This window comes from Zootoca vivipara, chromosome 5 (assembly GCF_965207765.1).
Source record: "Zootoca vivipara chromosome 5, rZooViv2.hap1.1, whole genome shotgun sequence".
Lineage (NCBI taxonomy): Eukaryota > Metazoa > Chordata > Lepidosauria > Squamata > Lacertidae > Zootoca > Zootoca vivipara.
Genome location: NC_142588.1, coordinates 53,179,432 through 53,199,245, shown reverse-complemented (window position 1 = coordinate 53,199,245; position 19,814 = coordinate 53,179,432). Strand labels below are relative to the sequence as shown.

The 19,814-nt window shown below is 41.6% G+C and overlaps 1 protein-coding gene across 9 annotated transcripts in view; it reads left to right on the top strand.

The window, feature by feature from the left end:
• Positions 1-19,814, top strand: part of WBP1L (WW domain binding protein 1 like) — a 46,211-nt gene that overhangs the window by 5,209 nt on the left and 21,188 nt on the right. Inside the window, exon 1 of one of the 9 annotated variants that reach the window (XM_088669641.1) lies at positions 711-729. The exons of 6 other annotated variants lie outside the window; for them this stretch is intronic. In XM_088669641.1, the coding sequence (XP_088525767.1) occupies positions 727-729 (3 nt within the window). In that variant the 5' untranslated portion in view covers positions 711-726. Of the gene's footprint in view, positions 1-710; positions 730-7,483; positions 7,536-15,688; positions 15,919-19,814 lie in introns of those variants that run through there. 2 more of the 9 variants (XM_035133585.3, XM_035133588.3) reach the window with 2 other exon arrangements.

Genomic DNA, 19,814 nt, shown 5'->3' with positions numbered 1-19,814 from the left:
GGAGGTCGGTGCAGTTTAAGTAGATGACCTTAGTATTGCAATAAATAAGACTTTAGTAAGGCAATAAGTGTTGCGAGTAGCGTAAGCTGGATTCAGAAGGAATGCTTCAGCTGTGGTTGATATTAGAACAATGCAGAGGAAACTACTGATTTCATACAGTTCTAAAGAGGTAGAAAGAAGTTATATGTTTGTAATAATTATCTGACTATGAATTTGTAAATAGAAAAAAAGTTTGGGATATGTTGGTAAAGTATTGACAAAAAACATTGTAATAGGAGTGGGAAAAGGAATGCATGTAGATTGGGATTTTATAGTGGGTAACACCACAAAACTATGTTCCATGCTGGATGTGGCGATGGAAGAAAATATGCTCTTTAATGTGTTTCTTGGAGAAAAGAGGAGCATGTAAAACACAACTTTCCATAACCTCAATAAGACTGGATTGCAGTGTGGCAGCAATTCATAGTACTGACTGAGTGCTACTTCCTCAGGAATGGCTTGGGAGGACAACTGATGTTCTAATATGGAAACTTGAGCTCTAGCCTAGTAGCAACTACCGGTACCTTTGTTGTAGTGTGCATGTGCTGACCAGCGGCAGTTGCCATGAACTCTTGGTGGATGTGCCAGATGTATGTGAAACTTTGGCCCCTTTCTGCAGCTTTCTAAGAGCAATTTGGCATGGAGGAGCAGAGCTCATCAAACATGTTCAGTGCATAGTAAGATCTCATGGTGAGTAAGACAAAGTAAGAGACTTGAAAATCTTTCAAATTAAGTCATAGAAGTTCATTTAAGTTTGTGACTATAGCATCTTCTTCTGTCTGCTTTTGCATTCTTGCATGTAGGGTTGATGAAAGCTCTGGGGCACTAATTTCAAAACTTATTAGGAGTTCTGTATGTGGCAGTTCCATGACATTTTGGCTGAGTCCATCTTTACCTGTTTCCTTGTAGTATGATTTTGCAAAAACTAAATGCCTTTATGTTTTTCTCTCATACTTGTAAAATAAAGCATTAGTGTTAACTGGGTATTCCCCTTTCTCTTGATATCTCTCCAGACATTTTGTGTTGGAGTTAATTCACCTATAACTAATGTGGTTTTCTGATAAGCTGTTATCAGTAGCTAAGAATTCAACATTTTAACTTTTATGTAAGCCTGCATTCCAGCCAAGATAATCCTCCCTTTGACTAGCAGCAATAGTTCCCAGTTCTTTTGATCATGCCTCATCTTGTGAGCCAAAGCAGGGTCAAAACAAGTCAATCTTGAAGCACCAGGAACCAGCAGGTGGCATTCTTACCTCAAACTGAATGCTGAATGTAGTAGTTTTGTCTGATGTTGGGGAATCATATGCCGGTTTCTTTCCCAGCTATTTATTAGAAGTTGCTTTCTGAGAAGCAATGAGACTAGCCGCCATTTACTGAAGAAAATTATACAGTGGAACCTTTTGTTACGACACGTACTGTCCTCCTTGAGAACGCTTCTGGTTACGAGCTCTGCTTACCTGGAAGTAGATGCTCCCGGTTGCGAATTTTGCCCCGGGATGCTAGCAGAAGTCGCGCGCTGGCGGGAGGCGCCATTAGCAAAAGGCGCCTCATGTTAAGAACGGTTTCGACTTAAGAACGGACCTCTGGAACGAGTTAAGTTTGTAACCGGAGGTACCACTGTACCCTTCAGTGTTGCTGTTCTCAGTGCAGCTAACAAATCCTATGAGAATGAAAAGCAACTGTCCATCTGGTGTATAAGTGGAAGTCAGTGCAAGGGCTCCCTTTAATACAAGAGGGCTCTCCTCCTTCCATGTGCCTCCCTCCATCTCCCAAATCTGGTTCAGGAAAACTCCCAGAACAGCATGCAGAGAGAGGGAATCATTCCACCTGGCAGGCAGAAAGCTTGCACTGATTGGGAACGATCAGAATAATCTGATGTTGATTTCATCCCAATAAAATCAGTAGATTGACAAGACACGGTATCACAGCCAGGCCTTTTAAATGTTGTGGGATCAGAGGGTTATTGTTTTGTTTCTGTTATATCTATTTATTTTGTTTTTCTATATTGTATTTTTATCTTGTTAACCGCCCTGAGATCTTCGGATGAAGGATGGTATATTATCATTTATTAATATAAGATACGGAAAAGTCTTTGCCCTGATACCAAAGGGGCTTGAGTGGATTCTAGGCACACCATCTTTATTCCTATTGTGGCACTAATCCTAGTCCAGCATTAGTAGTTTGAAAACTGAACAAGTTGTTTAATGGACAAAAAGGGAAGAAAACGAAGGCATGGGGAAAGGCCTGTTTGCTTCCTCTTAGAAAGTTTCTTCTAGTGACTAGTTACTCCCAAACAAATCAATACAGGTATGGTGTTGAAATTATCCATATAGTATTGCAAGTAGCTTCATGCCAAAGGAAAATTTTCACTTTTTTTAAAAAAAAAAGCTGCATAAGTGCAGGTATGTTTATTGTCCTTTAAGGAAAGTCTGGTGTGTGTGTGTGTGTGTTTAATAGTTTCATACATGCTCTACAGTTAGATTGTGCTATTTCTCATGCGCACTCTCCAGTATTTGTCTGTGACAATCACTCAAATGTAAAGACACTTGCAGCTGGTCATGCTTCTGGGACTTACTTTCAACTTTTTCAAGAGTGTGCTGTGAAAGCCTGCAAAACCAGTTCGACCCAATACCAAACTTGGATGCTCAAATGAGTTTATGTGCTGCAGACATTGGTTCATGTAGTATCAACTGACATAAAAAAATAAGAATGCTGAGATGGTAATCATGCTGCTGTGTCTTATATTGCAGAATGTTCCCATAATGTATATGGGTCCTGGAGTAATAGATATCACCACATTGTTTATCTCTTTCACCATATGTATTTGCAGAATTATATTTACTGTATTGGAAAATGCTCAATTTATTTTTACAGTATATACTCTCCCATTCTGGAGTAATGGGGCATCTCTCATGATTTTATAGCAGCATTACAAAAGACTTGATTCATGTGAACAGTGGATTTGAAATCATCCATAATGTTTACTACAACAGGTCTGTATTAATATTTTGCTGTTCTGGAATGTGACTAAAGTGTTTTTATGTTTAGTCCATAGTGTCTCAGTGCTTTATTCTCTTTGATCATAGATTGAGATTAAATGCCAGTATTACTGGTTGTTGTTGCTGTAGGGCTGCTGAGATCAGGAGTTCTGTAATTCTGTGCCTCACGGTCTCAAACTCTAGACAGACTTGCTTCATTTGGATTATCCATTTTGCTTGTACAATTTGGGGCTTGTTCAGAATTTACAATTTGGTCTGGGATTAGGAGAAAGATTTGGATTTGGTATACAGTATTGTAGAAGGGAAGTTGGTATGTTGTAGAAGGTCAGGGATCTGTGGGAAAGAATTTGAGGACATATTGAAGGGTGGGGTGTAAAACGAAGTAATTTGCAAGATTCTGTACATACAACCTTATGAATTGTAGAAACAGAGTTTTCTAGACTCCCTGGCTGAGAGAATTGAAGCTTGGAATAAGACTGTTCAAGCTCTAGTGTTAAGAAATCTGTTCTGTTTCATTTTACTAATATGCAAGATAAATGAGTGTTTTTCAGTTTTTCATATGGCAACAGCTGTTTCAGTTTGATTTCCCCAAGACATGAGCGTAACTGTGGTTTGAAGCAAGGCCCCGATGTACAAAGTACAGAGTACAGGTCTACTGGCCTTGTACTTTGCCTTGCTTAAACAGTCTTGATCTGGATGAAATAGAGGTCACTTGAAGGCACACTGAATTGTGAAAAGTTTGCTTCTGAGTTCTTCTAGACTGAGAAACAGTAAAACTTGTGAGGTGGTGTGTTGTTTGATAAGAGATTGAGTGTTGGGGGGGGGAGGGAGGCTTGTTTTATTTCATTGTACACAGGTTGTACAATGACAATAAAGATATTATTATTATTATTAGTGCAGGATTTCTTTGCTAAAGACTCCTGTCCTGTTCACAAAACTCAAGTTCTCAGGATTCTTTGGCTAGCAGTCATGGCAATTTAAACAGATTTGAAGGTACAGTAGATTGATTTTGTGGTGTAGACACCCCTTAGCAGATACCGGTATGCTCTATATACTTCAGTGTAGCAAGCTTAATTTTATAGAGAGAGAACTTTTACATGTCTGGAAGGGTCCCAGGGACATAGTGCTCTACTGTAAACAAAAATAAGCATCCCACAGTGCTTTTAAGATCTAATTTGTATGGTCAGCGATTGGACAGCATGTGGTATGTCTTGCATAAAGTAGTAATAAAATCAAGAGTGAAAAATCTTTTTCCTCACAGCAGCTCATGTGTAACCTGATCCTGAAGGCCCATCAGAAAGATAAATTTCTTAGCTCATCAGGTTCTACAATTATAAAAGAGAGAGAGACTTTAAACCAGGCATAGGCAACCTTGGCTCGCCAGATGTTTTGGAACTACAACTCCCATGATCCCTAGCTAACAGGGCCAGTGGTCAGGGATCATGGGAGTTGTAGTTCCAAAACATCTGGAGGGCCAAGTTTGCCTATGCTTGCTTTAAACCAACAGGTTAAATTAGGCCACGGAATGAGAGCAAGTTTACTTAAACTGATAGTGTTATATTTGTACAGTATTTATGTTGGACTGACACAACCTCATCAAGCTGTTTTTATCTTCATTCTGGACATTTTTAAGGCCCAAGACAAATTGCTATAGCTAAACAAGTTGGGACAGGGGAGGGGGAAAGCATTTTGATTATTTGCTGTTCATTTTGACTAGGGTTGCCATATGTCCAGAATTTTCCAGACATATCTGGAATACTGCAGCCGCAAGCAGTACAGCTAAATGTATGGGAAATTTCAGGTGTATGGCAGCCCATGTCGGCAGTGTCAACAACTTTTCTGTCCAGATTTTCACTTTTTGAAATATGGCAACCCTAATTTTGTTGCTTTCTATTAAGAACAAGTTTTCTTCCTAAAACAGCACTGGGAAACCTATGGCTCTCCAGGTATTGGACAGCCAACTCCCATCTACCCTAGCCAGCATGGCCCAGTGGTCAGGGATGATGGAAGTTGTAGTCCAAAAACACCTGGAGGGCTGCAGGTTCTCAAGTGGTGTCATAATAGAAAAGTGGTTTGACTACCTTAACCTCTCATTTTTAATAACCAGCTACGAAAGAGGTGACCAAAATGAATAGGATGTTATTAGAAGAAATGGTGAAACTGACACTGCATTCTTAAAGGTACAGTAGTAAAAAGAAAGTCTTGGAAGAAAGGCAGCAAAACCCATGCGGATATTAACTGTCTCTGCATGCCTTGATGGCCTCTCCTATTTACATTGTGCAGGGTAGGAAAAGAGCAGGGAGAGGATGTCATGCAGTCCCATGCTTTTTCCTAAGGTAAAGGAAATACGTACAAACTATGCATGTGCATTGCAAATTGCTTAACATTTTGTTAAGAGATTGAGTAAGGAGTCAAGTGCAAATCCTTGCAGCTTACAGTTGGGAATGACATGTCCTTTGTACTTGCTGTGATTATTAAAGTGCTGAACAATCCGTACTCTTATTCCACCACTTGCCCTCACTTGTGAAGTATCTAATCTTTATGCTGTTCAATAGAATCCTGGGATACCTATCCTATATAATAATGTCCCTGTGTCCCTGCGTCCAGTTGTCCCGTGTGTCCCTGGGGTACTGCGCATGTGCCCCAGGGATACAGGGATTGGACAGCAGAGACTGCGCGCGCGCACTCTCCCCCCCCCTGCCTCCTCCAACCGCCGCTCCCGCCGGACACTGCCTCACTGCAGGGCACGTCAGGGAAGCGAGGGTGGAGGCCGGCGAAGGCCTCCTCACAACCCTCCCTGGCCCGTGAGAGGAGCGGCGGTTGGAGGAGGCGGGGGGGAGAGTGCACGCGTCCTTCCTGTCGGCGGCTGGGGGAGAGGAAGGAAGGAGGAGAAAGCGCTCCTCCGTTCCTGTCCCCCTGCCGCCGACAGCAAGGACGGGTCCCAGGGTTCGGAGAAGCGCTGCACAAGCGCTTCTCCGAACCGTGGGATGTCTGCTTCCTGTCGGCGGCTGCGGGAGAGGAACGGAGGAGGAGAAAGCAGCGCTTTCTCCTCCTTCGTTCCTGTCCCCCTGCCGCCGACAGCAAGGACAGGTCCCAGGGTTCAGAGAAGCGCTGTGCAAGTGCTTCTCCGAACTCTGGGATGTCTGCTTCCTGTCGGCGGCTGCAGGAGAGGAACGGAGGAGGAGAAAGCAGCGCTTTCTCCTCCTCCGTTCCTGTCCCCCTGCCGCCGACAGCAATGACAGGTCCCAGGGTTCGGAGAAGCGCTGCGCAAGCGCTTCTCCGAACCCTGGGAGGTCTCCTTGCTGTCGGCGGCTGCGGGAGAGGAACGGAGGAGGAGAAAGCAGCGCTTTCTCCTCCTCCGTTCCTGTCCCCTTGCCGCCGACAGCAATGACAGGTCCCAGGGTTCGGAGAAGCGCTGCGCAAGCGCTTCTCCGAACCCCAGGATTATCTAGAGCCCGTTATTGAACGGGCTGAAATACACTAGTAACAAATGATCTCTGATTTAATTATATTTGCCAAGTCTTCTTCTTCTTTGGCGATCACTCGTAGCCGAGTAAGATTGTCTTCCATAAACACGGTTTTAACAATGGGTCTGTAAGTGACTGTGGAGGCCAATTCTGGATCCACACGTCCTTCCTCAGTGGGGACATTGGTTTCCAGGTGGGAGCTGATCACGGTGTGGATTTGCCAAGCGTGCCTTCCTCTTAGCACGTTTCTCCCTTGCGTCCTGAGATCGAGTTTCTTCAAAGCCCATGACACCTTTGGTAAAGGCTGTTCTCCAACTGGAGCGCTCACAGGCCAGTGTTTCCCAGTTGTCAGTGTTTATACTACATTTTTTTAGATTTGCCTTGAGACAGTCTTTAAACCTCTTTTGTTGACCACCAGCATTACACTTTCAATTTTTAAGTTCGGAATAGAGTAGTTGCTTTGGAAGACGATCATCAGGCATCCGCACAACATGACCAGTCCAACGTAGTTGATGTTCTCCAAGTACCGTATTTTTCCGTCTATAAGACGCTTCCATGTATAAGATGCCCCCTCTTTTGGGGGACTCAGATTTAAGAAAATGGGGGGAGATGGCCCCATGTATAAGAAAAAAACAGTCTTATACACAGAAAAATACAGTACAGTATATAGAACCATAGAATCATATTTGCCTCTCTGTTGCAGTCTGAATCCGCTTCTATTCTTTACCGGAAGAAAGTGGCAAAGGGTACTTCTGGCCATGTTTCTCACTCCTGGCTAGTTATGCGGGGAATCTGTAATGAAATTGTAAACATGAACATGGAGTTCTCTTATATGGGAGGATCAAATGACATCTGCCCACTCATGGAAATTCTGACTGTTCTCTGTCTGCCTGGTCATTCCTCCCTCCTGGCAAATCTGATGTTGTGAAATAAAAGGGCGGATCTAAATTTTTCAGGTAACAAGTACTGTATGTTTACTTCCATCCTGCTGAGCTATGAGATGCACATGGTTTGGTTTCACTTCTTGAAGGTACTACTTGTTAGCTGAATATTAGATACCAAAAAACTGAGTTGTTTACAGCTGTGATTTGTCAGATCAATTGCATATTGATGTGGAAGTATGTTGTGTAAATATTACTGGAATTTGAGATGAGCTATGAAGGATGGAGCAAGCTTGGTGTTTATTGACTGGTATTGTTGGAAAGAAAGAGCCAGTTTAGCCACTATGACAATTGTTGTTGTCTGGGTGTACTTCTTTTATTTCTCTTAGAGCAGTGAATGTATGCCTTTCACTCTTATGGAGAAAAGTAAGTTGCTGTGCTTTGGGATGTGGTTGTGGTGAAAGCAAAATATAGCCTCAATCACTTACATTATATGGTACAAAACCTTCTGATGGGTACACTTATAATGCTTGTTCACAATGTGAAAGTGCACTGGACTTCTACCTTGGGATATTTGCTTATATAAATCTTCCTGAAAAATCTTGGTGTTTCTTTGAGCATGCTGATAACTCTCTTTTGTGGGTGTGGTGCCATTTTGCTTACATAAGGATCCATATTAGAATAATTGAGTTTACTATGGAATTCCTGCGAAATACTCTGCCAGTAGAAATTCAGAAGGCACCTTCTGTTTCAACCTTTAAACACCTGCTGAAAACTTTTCTATTTTATCTGGCCTATGCAGGAAATTAAGAATACATCTTTCCATAATTATTACTTGATCTCTGCTTTTATAATTTTATATGGTTTTATGTATGACTGTTGTAAACCACTGCTTTTTAAAAAAATGAATAGTGGTATATTTTATGAATATTTTAATAAAATAAATACAGAGGAAATGATGGGGAGAATCATAGGAGCCAACTACTCCTAGGGGCTTTGGGGGCTTCAGCCCCCTCCTAAAATATTTGAGGGGGCTGGGGGCCCCCAAAGCTTATGACCATTGCCATTCAAATAGAGTGTGTGCACTGCATCGTGTGATTAGTTATGCAGGACGGGGTTTACCTACCCCCCCCCAATATTTTATTCAAGTTGGCACCCCTGGGGAGAACTGAGGGCTGCTTGAATACTAGATGCCAGTTTGTACTGCAAAAGTCGAATTGCTAAGTTGAAAATGTGATATGTATGTGTCTTAAGAATGAAGGTTTATTAGGAAGAGAATTAGTGGAATAATAGTGAAATGAATGAATATCTGAAGAAGTGTATCTGAAGAAGTGTGCATGCACACGAAAGCTCATACCAAAATATAAACTTAGTTGGTCTTTAAGGTGCTACTGAAGGAATTTTTTTATTTTGAATGAATGAATGATAGCTTTGACGTTTTTGCTAGTTTGGAGTAATAGTTGTAGTATTATATCTGTGAAAGATGGCAAGTAAAATGGTTTGAAGTGTACAAATATTAGTTAATGTGGTTTTAATTGTTAAAATATGTTTTGCTATCTATGTACACAGTGATTAATATGAGGGTGAATGAGTTTTTCCTGGTGAAAGCAGCTGTTGGCTTCTTGCCTTAGATTTTGTAAAAACAAAGTAGGCAAGATTGCATGTATATATGCATGGCCCTGATCTTCAGAAGGGCATTTTACTGGTGGTGATAATGTTGGCATTTTATGCATTTATTTAAAAGCTTAATGATTGCAGAGCAGTGGATCAAAGGGTGTTAATGTTCTCTCTTGGGACAGCTGGCTGATAAAAAGGTAGTGGTCTGGACTATATCAGACTATCACTTCTTCACACTCACAGATGCAAAATATTGGAAACCATCCATGACTTGCTACTTTTTAAATTCCTCACAGCTGAGGAATACACTTGCTGATACCACTCTTGCAAAATCTTTGCCATGCATCTTGGACATGTACGGTAATTAGCTGAATATGAATACCCAGGACATTGTCTCTGTTCACGGCTAATATGCCTTCTGTTGCACTCTGTTCAGGTGAGGGACTTTGGAACTTCAGTGATTTAATAGCTATCTAGTAAGTTACCTGTAGTTAAGGAAATAAAAGTTATTTTTGTAAATTTGAGCCTGGTAGAGCATTGACAAGCTGGTTGACCACTAAATAAGCAGATAGGGACAACTTTATAATGGTTTGTATATCACAAGAGAACATTACAGAAAGGTTTGGTCAGTTCCCATTGGCTTTGATCTCAAGGCTTGGGTCCTGTGTACTTTGAAGGTCATGTTTCCTCCTTGCTGTGTGTGCCTTCCTCTCTGGGCCATGTATTTCTAGTTTAAGCAGCAATGGCATATAGGGAATTGTGTGACATGTAGGGAATTGTGTTCAGTGGCTGTCCCAAAGCTACAAAACTCTCTTCTAGTGATTGTCCAAACTTGAACCATAACATTTTCTGAAACAACGGTAAAACAATATTTGAACAGTTTTTAAAAAGTCAAGTGCACTAGAGAAATATGTTCAATGAATGATGCATACATTATGCAGCAGATAAGTATGTCCACAGTGCTTTGTACTGAACACCCATAATTTTGTGAATTCATAGTATAGGGTCGCCATATTCCAAAGAGCAAAAACCTGGAGACACACACACACACCATTGGTGCACCCCCCTCATTGCGCATCTCCATAGCTCGCCCCCTCCCTTAGGGTTGCCGGAGGCGGGGGAGGGACTGCAGGAGCTGGCGCATGAGAGAAAAAGAGAGCAACATCTGAGGGCACTGGGGAGAGCCGACCCCCGCTGCTGGCAGGAAAGGAAAGTGGCCACTCTGAGCTGCTGCTGCTTCCAGGGCACAAAAAACCACCCAGACATTTTTACATATTCTAAAAACAAACAAACCCAGACAGATATTTTTAACCCCCTAAATCCGGACATATGGCAATCCTATCATAGTAGACACTAGAACTCAGTTTTTTGCCTTTCATATTTATCCTGAGGGATCAAAAATGTTTCCTACATGCAGTACACAGGTTAGGAGGGTCAGGCCTGGGAGTCAAATATGGTCCTCCAGACATGCCTATCCAGCCCCTAGGACTCTCCTAGGCCACAAACCCTATTCTGGACCCTTCTTGAGCACTGTGGGCTAACCAAAATTGAACTGAGACTATGTTTCTTGTTTGTCTGATAGGAGGATAGAGATGCAAGTGGGGAGGTGTTTGTGAAGGTAAAATCCACTAGAATATGGTTAGAATATAGCCTCCTGTACAAAGGAAGAGTCACATACGTTCTGCCCAGTTTTGCCAATGGCCCCACCACCTGAGAAGGTTGCCAGTTTGGAAATGCTGCCCTAAGGCTGAAAAAGTTTGCCACGCCTGCATTAAGAACTTCAGAAAAAAATGCTTATAAATTTACTGTCCCAATCACCTGTTATTGGGTACATTAAAAAAAAACTTTATTACGTGATCCCAGCCAATTGAAGATCACATAGTGAATGGGATAACATCATAAAACAAATTGGATTTAAGTGTCCCTGTGGTATCCTTGGAGGTAAATAAAGCATTATTGCTCTCACTCTAGTGTCAGTCAAACCTGAATGGGTGGTTGGCAGAGATGTGCATTTAGATATGCTTGAATGTGAATTCTTATGTACATCACAGTGTGCTTCTATGTGTGAATACTTCCTTTCTTTTCACAGTCCTCTAGATTCTAGAATAGGAAGCAATACAGTACCTCAGTCTCACATGCTTAAAAAAAACCTCTCTCAAAAGTAGAGGGCAGCAAAAACATTTGCTAAATCCCCCCCTTCAATTCAGCTCTTGTTTACTAGCGATACTAAGAGGAATTGGAGAACAGTCTTTACAGCTTTGAAGACACTCGAACTCAGAATGCAAGGGGAAAACGTGGTAAGAGGAAGGCACCTCCCGCCCCAAAACCAATGCCCCCACTGTTGAAGGACGTGTGGATCCAGAATTGGCCTCCACAGTCACTTACAGACTCATTGTTAAAACCGTGTCTCGGCTACCAGTGATCGCCAAAGAAGACGAATAAAACATAAGAGGACAAGGTGACCTGTAGGTGACCTTGGAAGTGAGGGGTGGGGCTTCTGGTGAGTCAGTTGACTAGCTGTGGGCGGAGCTAGTCAGTGTTTGGAGTGCAGCGACTGAGGGGGGAGCACAAGGTGAGCTGAGCTTGAGCTGAACTTTCCAAAAACATGTAGTAATGAAGATGGGGATTCCTGTTCTTTTTAATTCAGTTCTTATTTCATGTGAAAACATGTATTTTCTTCCTTTTTAAACTTCGTAAAAATTGGCAGCTCTGGCAGAGAGCAGTTTACTACAACCCTGCAATGAAGCCCAAATCCTCTGTTAACCCTTCTGCAAGCCTGCAGTAGTGCCGGTTTGCATTTCCACCTTAAAATTTTCCAATCAGAACATCTCTCAGGTTGCAGCAAAGTCAATCTACCTAAATTTCCCCCTTGCACCCAACCCAACTCAGATCTAGCACTAAGTTGCAAACAAACTTACTTGTTTTCTGGTCATGCATGCTAACATATTATGCTTAAAGTTTTTAAAAACTACCTTCGTTTTGGAGTGGTTTTTTTGTGTGTGTGTGCGTGCGCGTGCGTGCGTGCGCGCTTACCAGCGTTATGTTCTCAATTCCGATATGCATCTACTCTTTCAAGAACAAGTCAGAGGAACAAGCAGTGAATCTCCTGTCACTGATCCCTAGCGGCTTATTGGAGGCACAAACAGCTGCCAACAAAGAGGTGACAGTGGCTGGGCATGGAATATACAACTTGGAACACAGCAAATCATATTAGTCTGTGTTTGCTTCCTTGCTCCAACCACTCTGATCATCATTTTTCTATGTTCAGCATTTTCCCCGCTTTCCCTTCAGACAGGAAAAAGAAGAGAAGGGGGGGGGAATATGATCTGAGAGAAATGATAGAAAAATGTGCTTGTAGTATTCTGCCCAAAGGCAAGCAGGCAGTCTTCACTTTGACCTTTGCCTTTTATTGTAAGCAAACTCCAGCCTTTATCTCGTTCTCTCTTATGTACATTGTCCTGATCCTGTGTTCCCTCACCATGGGTGCATTTCAAACACTGTGGGAATTTTCATAGTGAAGATGCAAGGGAGAATAAAAATCATGCCCTATTGTGCAGTAACTGTTCCTCCCTCTCCCCCTTTTTTGTTGTTGCTGTGAGTGTAATTAGAAAGGCTCTGAACAGATAAGGCTGAGGCAACTGGGTTTCTCATTGGAGTTCAAAAAGGATCACTTTGGCAAACAAAAAAACCCCACCAGCTCCATAAAGCAACAGTGAAGTGCCACTGGGCCCAGAGCTGCTGACAGATGGGTAGGAAGGGTCGGGTGGTGTTTCTTTGGGGTTGGGGCAAAGTTGTTAGGGGTTCTAGACTCTTAGCTGCCATTAAAAAAAAACTTTAAAAGTTCTTACGTGCTGTAGATCAAACTACAGTATATAAGCCAAAATGTGAAACCACCCCCCTTTCTGTGAAATGAGCGAACCTGGTTCATAGTCGCCACCTTACAAGGTTCTAGCCAATGAGTGAAGTTAGAGCTGCAATTGGCAAGTAACCATTTTGGAAGAGCTAGGAATTATTAAAGCTATGCTTTCCTGTTTCTGTCTCATTACTGCCCAGACATGGACTACAGTGGTGTGTGTGCGCTCATCATGTGAGTTGAGTGAGTTTGTGGCTTTCAGCAGCAGCATGTCTACCTGGCCGCCCACTGTTCTGTCTGTCCACATTCTTGCTCTGTGCTGGGATTATAATGAGCCCATGAATTGCACACAAGTTCCTAGTATAAAGGAATGTAGCCTATTCCATGGCTAACCATAAAGGATGACTGTAGCCCAACAAGAAAAGACAGAGATAGTACGCATATACTGTGCATTTTGTATATTTGTCTTGTCCTAGTACTTTGAGCAAAACATCTATTGCTGACAGTCCAGTTATGTAGCATTATGCCTTCTGTCTCTTGTCTCCTTTGTGCAGAAATACCAGTACTTAACGAAATGTGTTTTAAGTTTACAGTCAGTGCTAGATTCCCCCATACCTGAGCTTTTCATGCACCTCCCTACCCTTTCCAATTAAAACAAAGTTAGCTGAGGTTGTTTCTCAGGGTGTTGTTGGTTTTGAGGGAATGTTTGATTGGAAGGGGGTGTAACCTTTTCTTTTTGTTTTGTGTTTAGTTTGTTTTGGGGTATATGTAGGTCTTTCCCCTGCTTTTCATACGGGTTTTGAGCATCGTTGTGTTTCACCTGTGAAATGGGTGCATTCGTGGTGCCCATTGCAGTTTCTAAGATTTCCAAATGTGCCTTCATGCCTAAAAAGGTTGGGAACCCCAGATCATACAAAGCTAGATGGAGCAATGATTTTACTCAGTAAAAAATACCTTTCTACCTTCATATGTCTTTGTATGTGAAGTGGTAAAAGAAGGAAAGCTTTGTTACTGTTGCCTCTGTACTCAGCAGGGAGGCATAGAGATAATGTTTTTTGGGGGGGAGGGGGGAGATGCAGAGTAATAAAAAGACAATGGAAAAGAAGGGTGAGAAATTGGAGGGCACAGAGTGGATGAAGAGATTTGTGAGAGAAGGAGGGAGCCTTAAACCATCATTAAGACATCAGCACTGGGATGTGCTTTGGAATAAGTTTTCTTCCCCTTTTCAGTATTGACTAAGCTGTGTAACTGAATTTCCAGCAACTTTCAGGAGACCACTTTTTTTTTAATGGTAGATGAACTTATTGGAGTTCTTATGCAACATTTTTTTGCAACTTTGTAGAACTATTGATTTTTAAAGAGATCTGCAATAGACAAACAAACAAACAGAAAGAAACTTCCCAGTCTGGTAAATATGTATGCAATGTGTCCCGACATGGGGGAGTGGTGAGGCTTCTAGGCTGACATGTGACAGGCGAGAACAGCTGCTGATTTAAGAGAAGCACAAAAAAGATTCCTGAACTTTTAAAGTAGAGGTATAGCAAAAGTTAAATTTAGATCACTTTCTTTCATATCATCTCTATTACTTTGGAACTTGCTGTACCGCTGTACTCTATTGCTTACAAGAAGACAAACAGTTTTTGAGAAACTAGCTACCACTGGCATGAAACCTGAGAAGAGCTCTAAGGCCTAGGCGTAGAATCTCCTTTTGAACCACCTGTTTATGCTTCTGGACAGCAATATTGGGATTCCCTTTACCTCTCCTTTGTATGGGGAAGGTACCGTATTTGGACATTCCAAATTACCTTTCAAAAAAGAGTAAAAGAAGATACACAAATTCTGACAAGTTTATTACTGTATTGAATGAGCATTGCAAGAGAGCTGCCTATGAAACTGAGTGGAGCCTGGCCAGCAGATGTGAGAATCTAGTGGAGGTGTCTGTTGTCGGAGAGAGAGAATGTGTGTCCCAAGAGAGCCAAGGCTTGGGCAATGTGGAGATTTGAAAGTCAAAACCAGCACTTTGCATTAGGCTTGGAAACAAACTGGCAGTCAATGAAGATGTTTCAAAACTGTTCTCAACAGCTCATAAACAAATTGAGGCATTCTGTACCAGCTGATTTCCAGACAAATTATTAAAGTTGGACCCACACAGAACACTGAGGTCACTGGGACATGAATGGCAGTTTCTAAAATGGAAGATATATCTGGGATGCATTTTGCTAAACCTGAATGCAATAGCCAACCTAACCATCATTTTTTTTTATATAGTGTATAAAAAAACCTATGGACTCTAAGACAATCTTACTTGGCTATGAGTGATCACCAAATAATGAATACACACACACACACATTTCCCCCTTTAAAATGGCAGGATACCCTACTATATTCCAAATGGCCTTTAAAAATGACTGTTTCCAAAGACATTTGCCAGTGCAATGCAGGAGCTACAGTTAAAGACACTTTTGCTCAAATTGTCCAGAAAACCAGAGTTAATTCAGACTGGAAGAGGGTGAAAAATTAGCTTGAATTTAGCCTGTTGTTTGTTCAATTAATACTTTTCTAATATAATTGAATATAACTAAAAGTTTATCTTACAATTTTTTTAGAGCATTGAACAACCATAGTACAGTACAGTAGTCCGTAAATACCAGGTTTCCGGTGTAAGTGCTTTCTGTTTGCTAACTACTGTGCATTTTCTTCTATGCAGTAGGCCTCTTTGAGTTGTTAATCAGCAGCTGCCTGAAGCTTTTCCCCCCTCTTGCAGTGCTGCTACTGATGTCACTTCCCCCTTGGCAAACGCCTACGGAGGCTCTGCTGCTTTTGAGATTGGTCACAGGGAGGGGAGAGAGAGAGAGAAGCTGAGTGAGTGCATTCTATGTCCTGGGACCCTGTTTACTTAACATTCCCAGCCAAGGAAGCCCTGGTTTAAACAGGATTGCGGATGCAGCCTGTCCATTACAGATGAGGAAATTATTATTGTGGGATTCTAGAAATTCCTTTGTTTAAGCCCCTAGCGTGGATTATGAGAATGCAGAATGCCTTTCCTTTTGGGCCTGCGGCAGGTAACTTGTTTCTGGTTTGTTTGTTTTTTTACTAGCTAGGGTGGAGAATGTGAGATTTTGTTGGCTTAAAAGAGAAGAAAGAAAATCAGCTCTGCTTGCCTTGTGAAGTGAGCCACTCAAGTAAAATCCAATGTGATCTTTTGTCTTCCTCTGCTGTGTTTATGCTAGGGGGAAAACAAATCTATTTTACTTAACATTGAATAATGCTGCAGATAAAGGGAAGAAACTTTATTCATATTATTTGAAGCAAAAAAATTGTCCGTGTCCCCCCCCCCCTTCACTCTATTTTATGGCTTTCACTTTTGGTTTTTGTGTGCTTTAAGGACTTTTAGGGGTTTAAAGCTGATTTGTGTTTCCTGTTTGTGTTTGGCTAAGTTCTGGTTTAGAGTAAACAAGAAAGTCAACAGCTTCTAATCAGAAACTGTCAGAGCTAACGGTGCACATGCTTTTTAAACCCGTTTCTGATTTTGTGGTGTCTGTGCTGGAGTTTTAAAGTACTCATAATTTTATTACTACTAACCAACATACATACCCTGGAAAGAGTAAAGCTGCTCCCTGGTGGGCTGTAGCCGGCTTCTACCAAATTTGAATCATCTTAGTCCAGGAGCCATTTGTTCCAGGAACAACATCTGATTACTTGTACACATCACCTAGCCTATGTTATTAGGCAAATAAGTGTAGCAGATTAAGTTTGGAGGTATTGCAGGTACAGTATGTGAGCATTAAAGTTTTCTCTCTTACTTTTATTTTTTTGATGGTGAGTGTTGTCAGTTTTACTTTCCAAAAAGCACTCTAAAAAGTGAAAAACAGCTGTTTTGTTTGTAGCTACTGTACCTAGTTTATTTTTAAAAACCAAATCTTTTTTATTTGGGCTTACATAATGCTATTCAAGAATTGAGACAAGAACTACCTCTGGCGCAATGACCTTTTGCCACTGACTGCTCTGCTTACTTGAAGCGGACAGAATAAATTTAGGTTATATGTAAAGTGCTAAATAAAACTTAAGATTCGGTTATGGTTATAGTTCTATTGGAGAAGAGGAAAGTTGTGGGCTGCCAATTTAAGGGCATCAGTTTGGGGAGTTTTCATGTTAAGCCTCCAAAAAAATGTTGAAATTGAACCAATTGACCTTGTTGGAATTACGTCAGCAAAAGATGGCTACGTGTCTTTAGAAATCTTTCAGATCCATGTATATTTCCGTAAAGGAAATTTGGGTACCTTCTGGGCTTCAGTTATGTTAGCTTTGTGAAAGCTTTATTTACTGATGTAGGAAGCCACAAAGGAGGCAATCCAATTTCTGAAACCAGTTTGCTTACCTTTTCTTTGTTTCACTTGATTTTCCTCTTTGTTCCTGCTTAGTTGCTTACTGTTTGCTCCTGTCTGTGGTTCACAGGGCCAGTCTGAGTACTTGCCTTATTCCTTGCTGTCTACTTGAACTAATAGAATAGAGCTGTTTGGAAACTGCTATGTAAATGTAATAAGCTCCCTGTGCTGATTTAGCTACATATCTGCCAGTTTAGTGCATATGTTAGAAATAAAACTGATTTCTGAAGCTGTTTTAGAGCTGTAAACAATAGGATCTTATTTCAGTATGACTAGATCAAATAACTACAGTAAAGCATAGGCCCAGAAATAGTTCACAAGATACACCTTAGGCTGCTTATTATCTTTAAAGCAGCTACTGTATACTTTTTTCTTTCCTGATATTTGTCTTGGGCAAAATTTTCTAAAGTTCATCATTAACAAGTAGATGCTTGTGAAATTTAACTAAACATAATAATAATGAAGAAAATACTGTAAGTTTGAAGTTGTTATAAGAAAGCTCAGGGGAGACTTTTGGAAGTTCACTCCTTGCTCAAGGGACTCACGATCCCTCCCAAAGTCCTCTTGTTGGTCAGAGGTAAGAATCAGGATTGCAACCAAGCATAGAAAAAGCAAAGCAGCTAGGAAGCCTGATCTTTATTGGTCTGTTGAAACAGAGGTACCCCTTTCTAAAACGAGAAGAGGAAGAAGAACCCCAAACAGAAGCGTGTTACAATTTTTAAACGCTTGGACAGCGGCCACCCAACAAAAACACAACACACGGTCACAAAAATGGATGTAGAGTACAGTGGTACCTCGGTTTGCGACCGCAATCCGTTCTGCGGAGGCGGTTGCTCACCGAAGCGGTTTCTCGCTGAAGGCACGCTTCTGTGCATGCGCGAAGCGCCGATAGAGCACTTCTGCGCAGATCGCGTCTGCGCATCCGACGCTGCAGAACCCGGATGTAAACACTTCCGGGTCTGCGGTGGTCGCTCGCTGAAGTGGTCACTCACCAAGGTAGTCATAAACCAAGGTTTGACTGTACATGTAAATCATATCATGCTTAGAGTTCATGTTCAGCATATTTACCAGTCTGTCAATCAAGATGCCTGACAATACCTGATAATTGCCCTTCCTGGCCTATCTGAGACATCTTTTTGAAATGGTGAATGCCTTGATGCCAGAATCCATTGTCACAGTCCTGTCCCCATTCATACACAGGAATCTGTGATCCCTCTTTAAACTGGAAGAGGAGTGCAGATGTTGAGCAGCACAGTTATGCATTAAATTTGTTTTGTTGTAGCTTTTGCAGCTTTAGAGTAATGGCGTTCAGGCTATATGGCCATCAACATTAGCTTTTAAGTGCTCCTGCTGTGAAATGGTTTGTTGGTTTGCTACATTATGTATTTATGTGTTTTTATATTGTAAACTGCCCTGTGATCTTTGGATAAAGGGCAGTATATAAATCAAACAAACAAACAAACAAACAAACAAACAGTCTTTTTATCAACAATGCTCAGTGCAGAGCATTTCTTCCTAGCCCCTCCTCTTCTTCACTTGTGTACCACTTTAGGTCTTACTATCTGTTTGCCCATTATGTCTAAATCTGGGGAACTCTGGTTAAATATAAATTGATCAGCTAAAATCTGATGATTTATGAAGCTCAATCATCCAGCTAGGCCCCTGAGTTTGTTACTATTGGACAATTAAGCAGTTATTTTTAAAGTTGCAATTGAAAGTGTTCTGCTCAGTGTTTGAAACTGGGATAAAAAGCTAGGAACTAAATGGCTTCTGGGACCTGGGTTGTGGGCACCAAAATAGAATGTCTAGTCCAGGCATCCCCAAACTTCGGCCCTCCAAATGTTTTGGACTACAATTCCCATCATCCCTGACCACTGGTCCTCTTAGCTAGGGATCATGGGAGTTGTAGGCCAAAACATCTGGAGGGCCGCAGTTTGGGGATGCCTGGTCTAGTCGCTACTGGAAGGGGGGGAGTCAGCAACACTTTATTATTTTGATAAGCATGAATTAATATGCAATTCATATAAGTCACACATGGTTAATTTTTAGCAGAAATTGTTAATACATGTTTAATTTGGTGTTTACAATAAAAATATTGCTTTCATACTTTGGTTTTCAAAACACTCTACTCTTTATTGTTAAACTCCTCAACATATTGTCTATCCTTAACATATACTTCGAGGCTTCAAAGCACATACAGTGGAACCTCGTGTTACGTACCGTCCTCCTTACGAACGCTTCAGGTTACGAGCTCCACTAACCAGAAAGTAGATGCTCCTGGTAGCGAACTTTGCCCCAGAATGCGAGCGGGAGCCACCATTAACAAAAGCGTGTCTCAGGTTAAGAACGGTTTCGAGTTAAGAACGGATCTCTGGAACGAATTAAGTTCGGAACTGGAGGTACCATTGTACATTTCAGTAATCCTTGAGTGTCAGCCAGGCACAAAAAATGGCCCAAAGGTGCTCGCAAATGGAAAATATATAAGCGCAACATTTTCCTGGTGCCCTGCTAATTTCGAACCCTGGTTCTGCTTCGTTGTTTAACATGTCTCTTTCAGGTGAGATACCACAGTT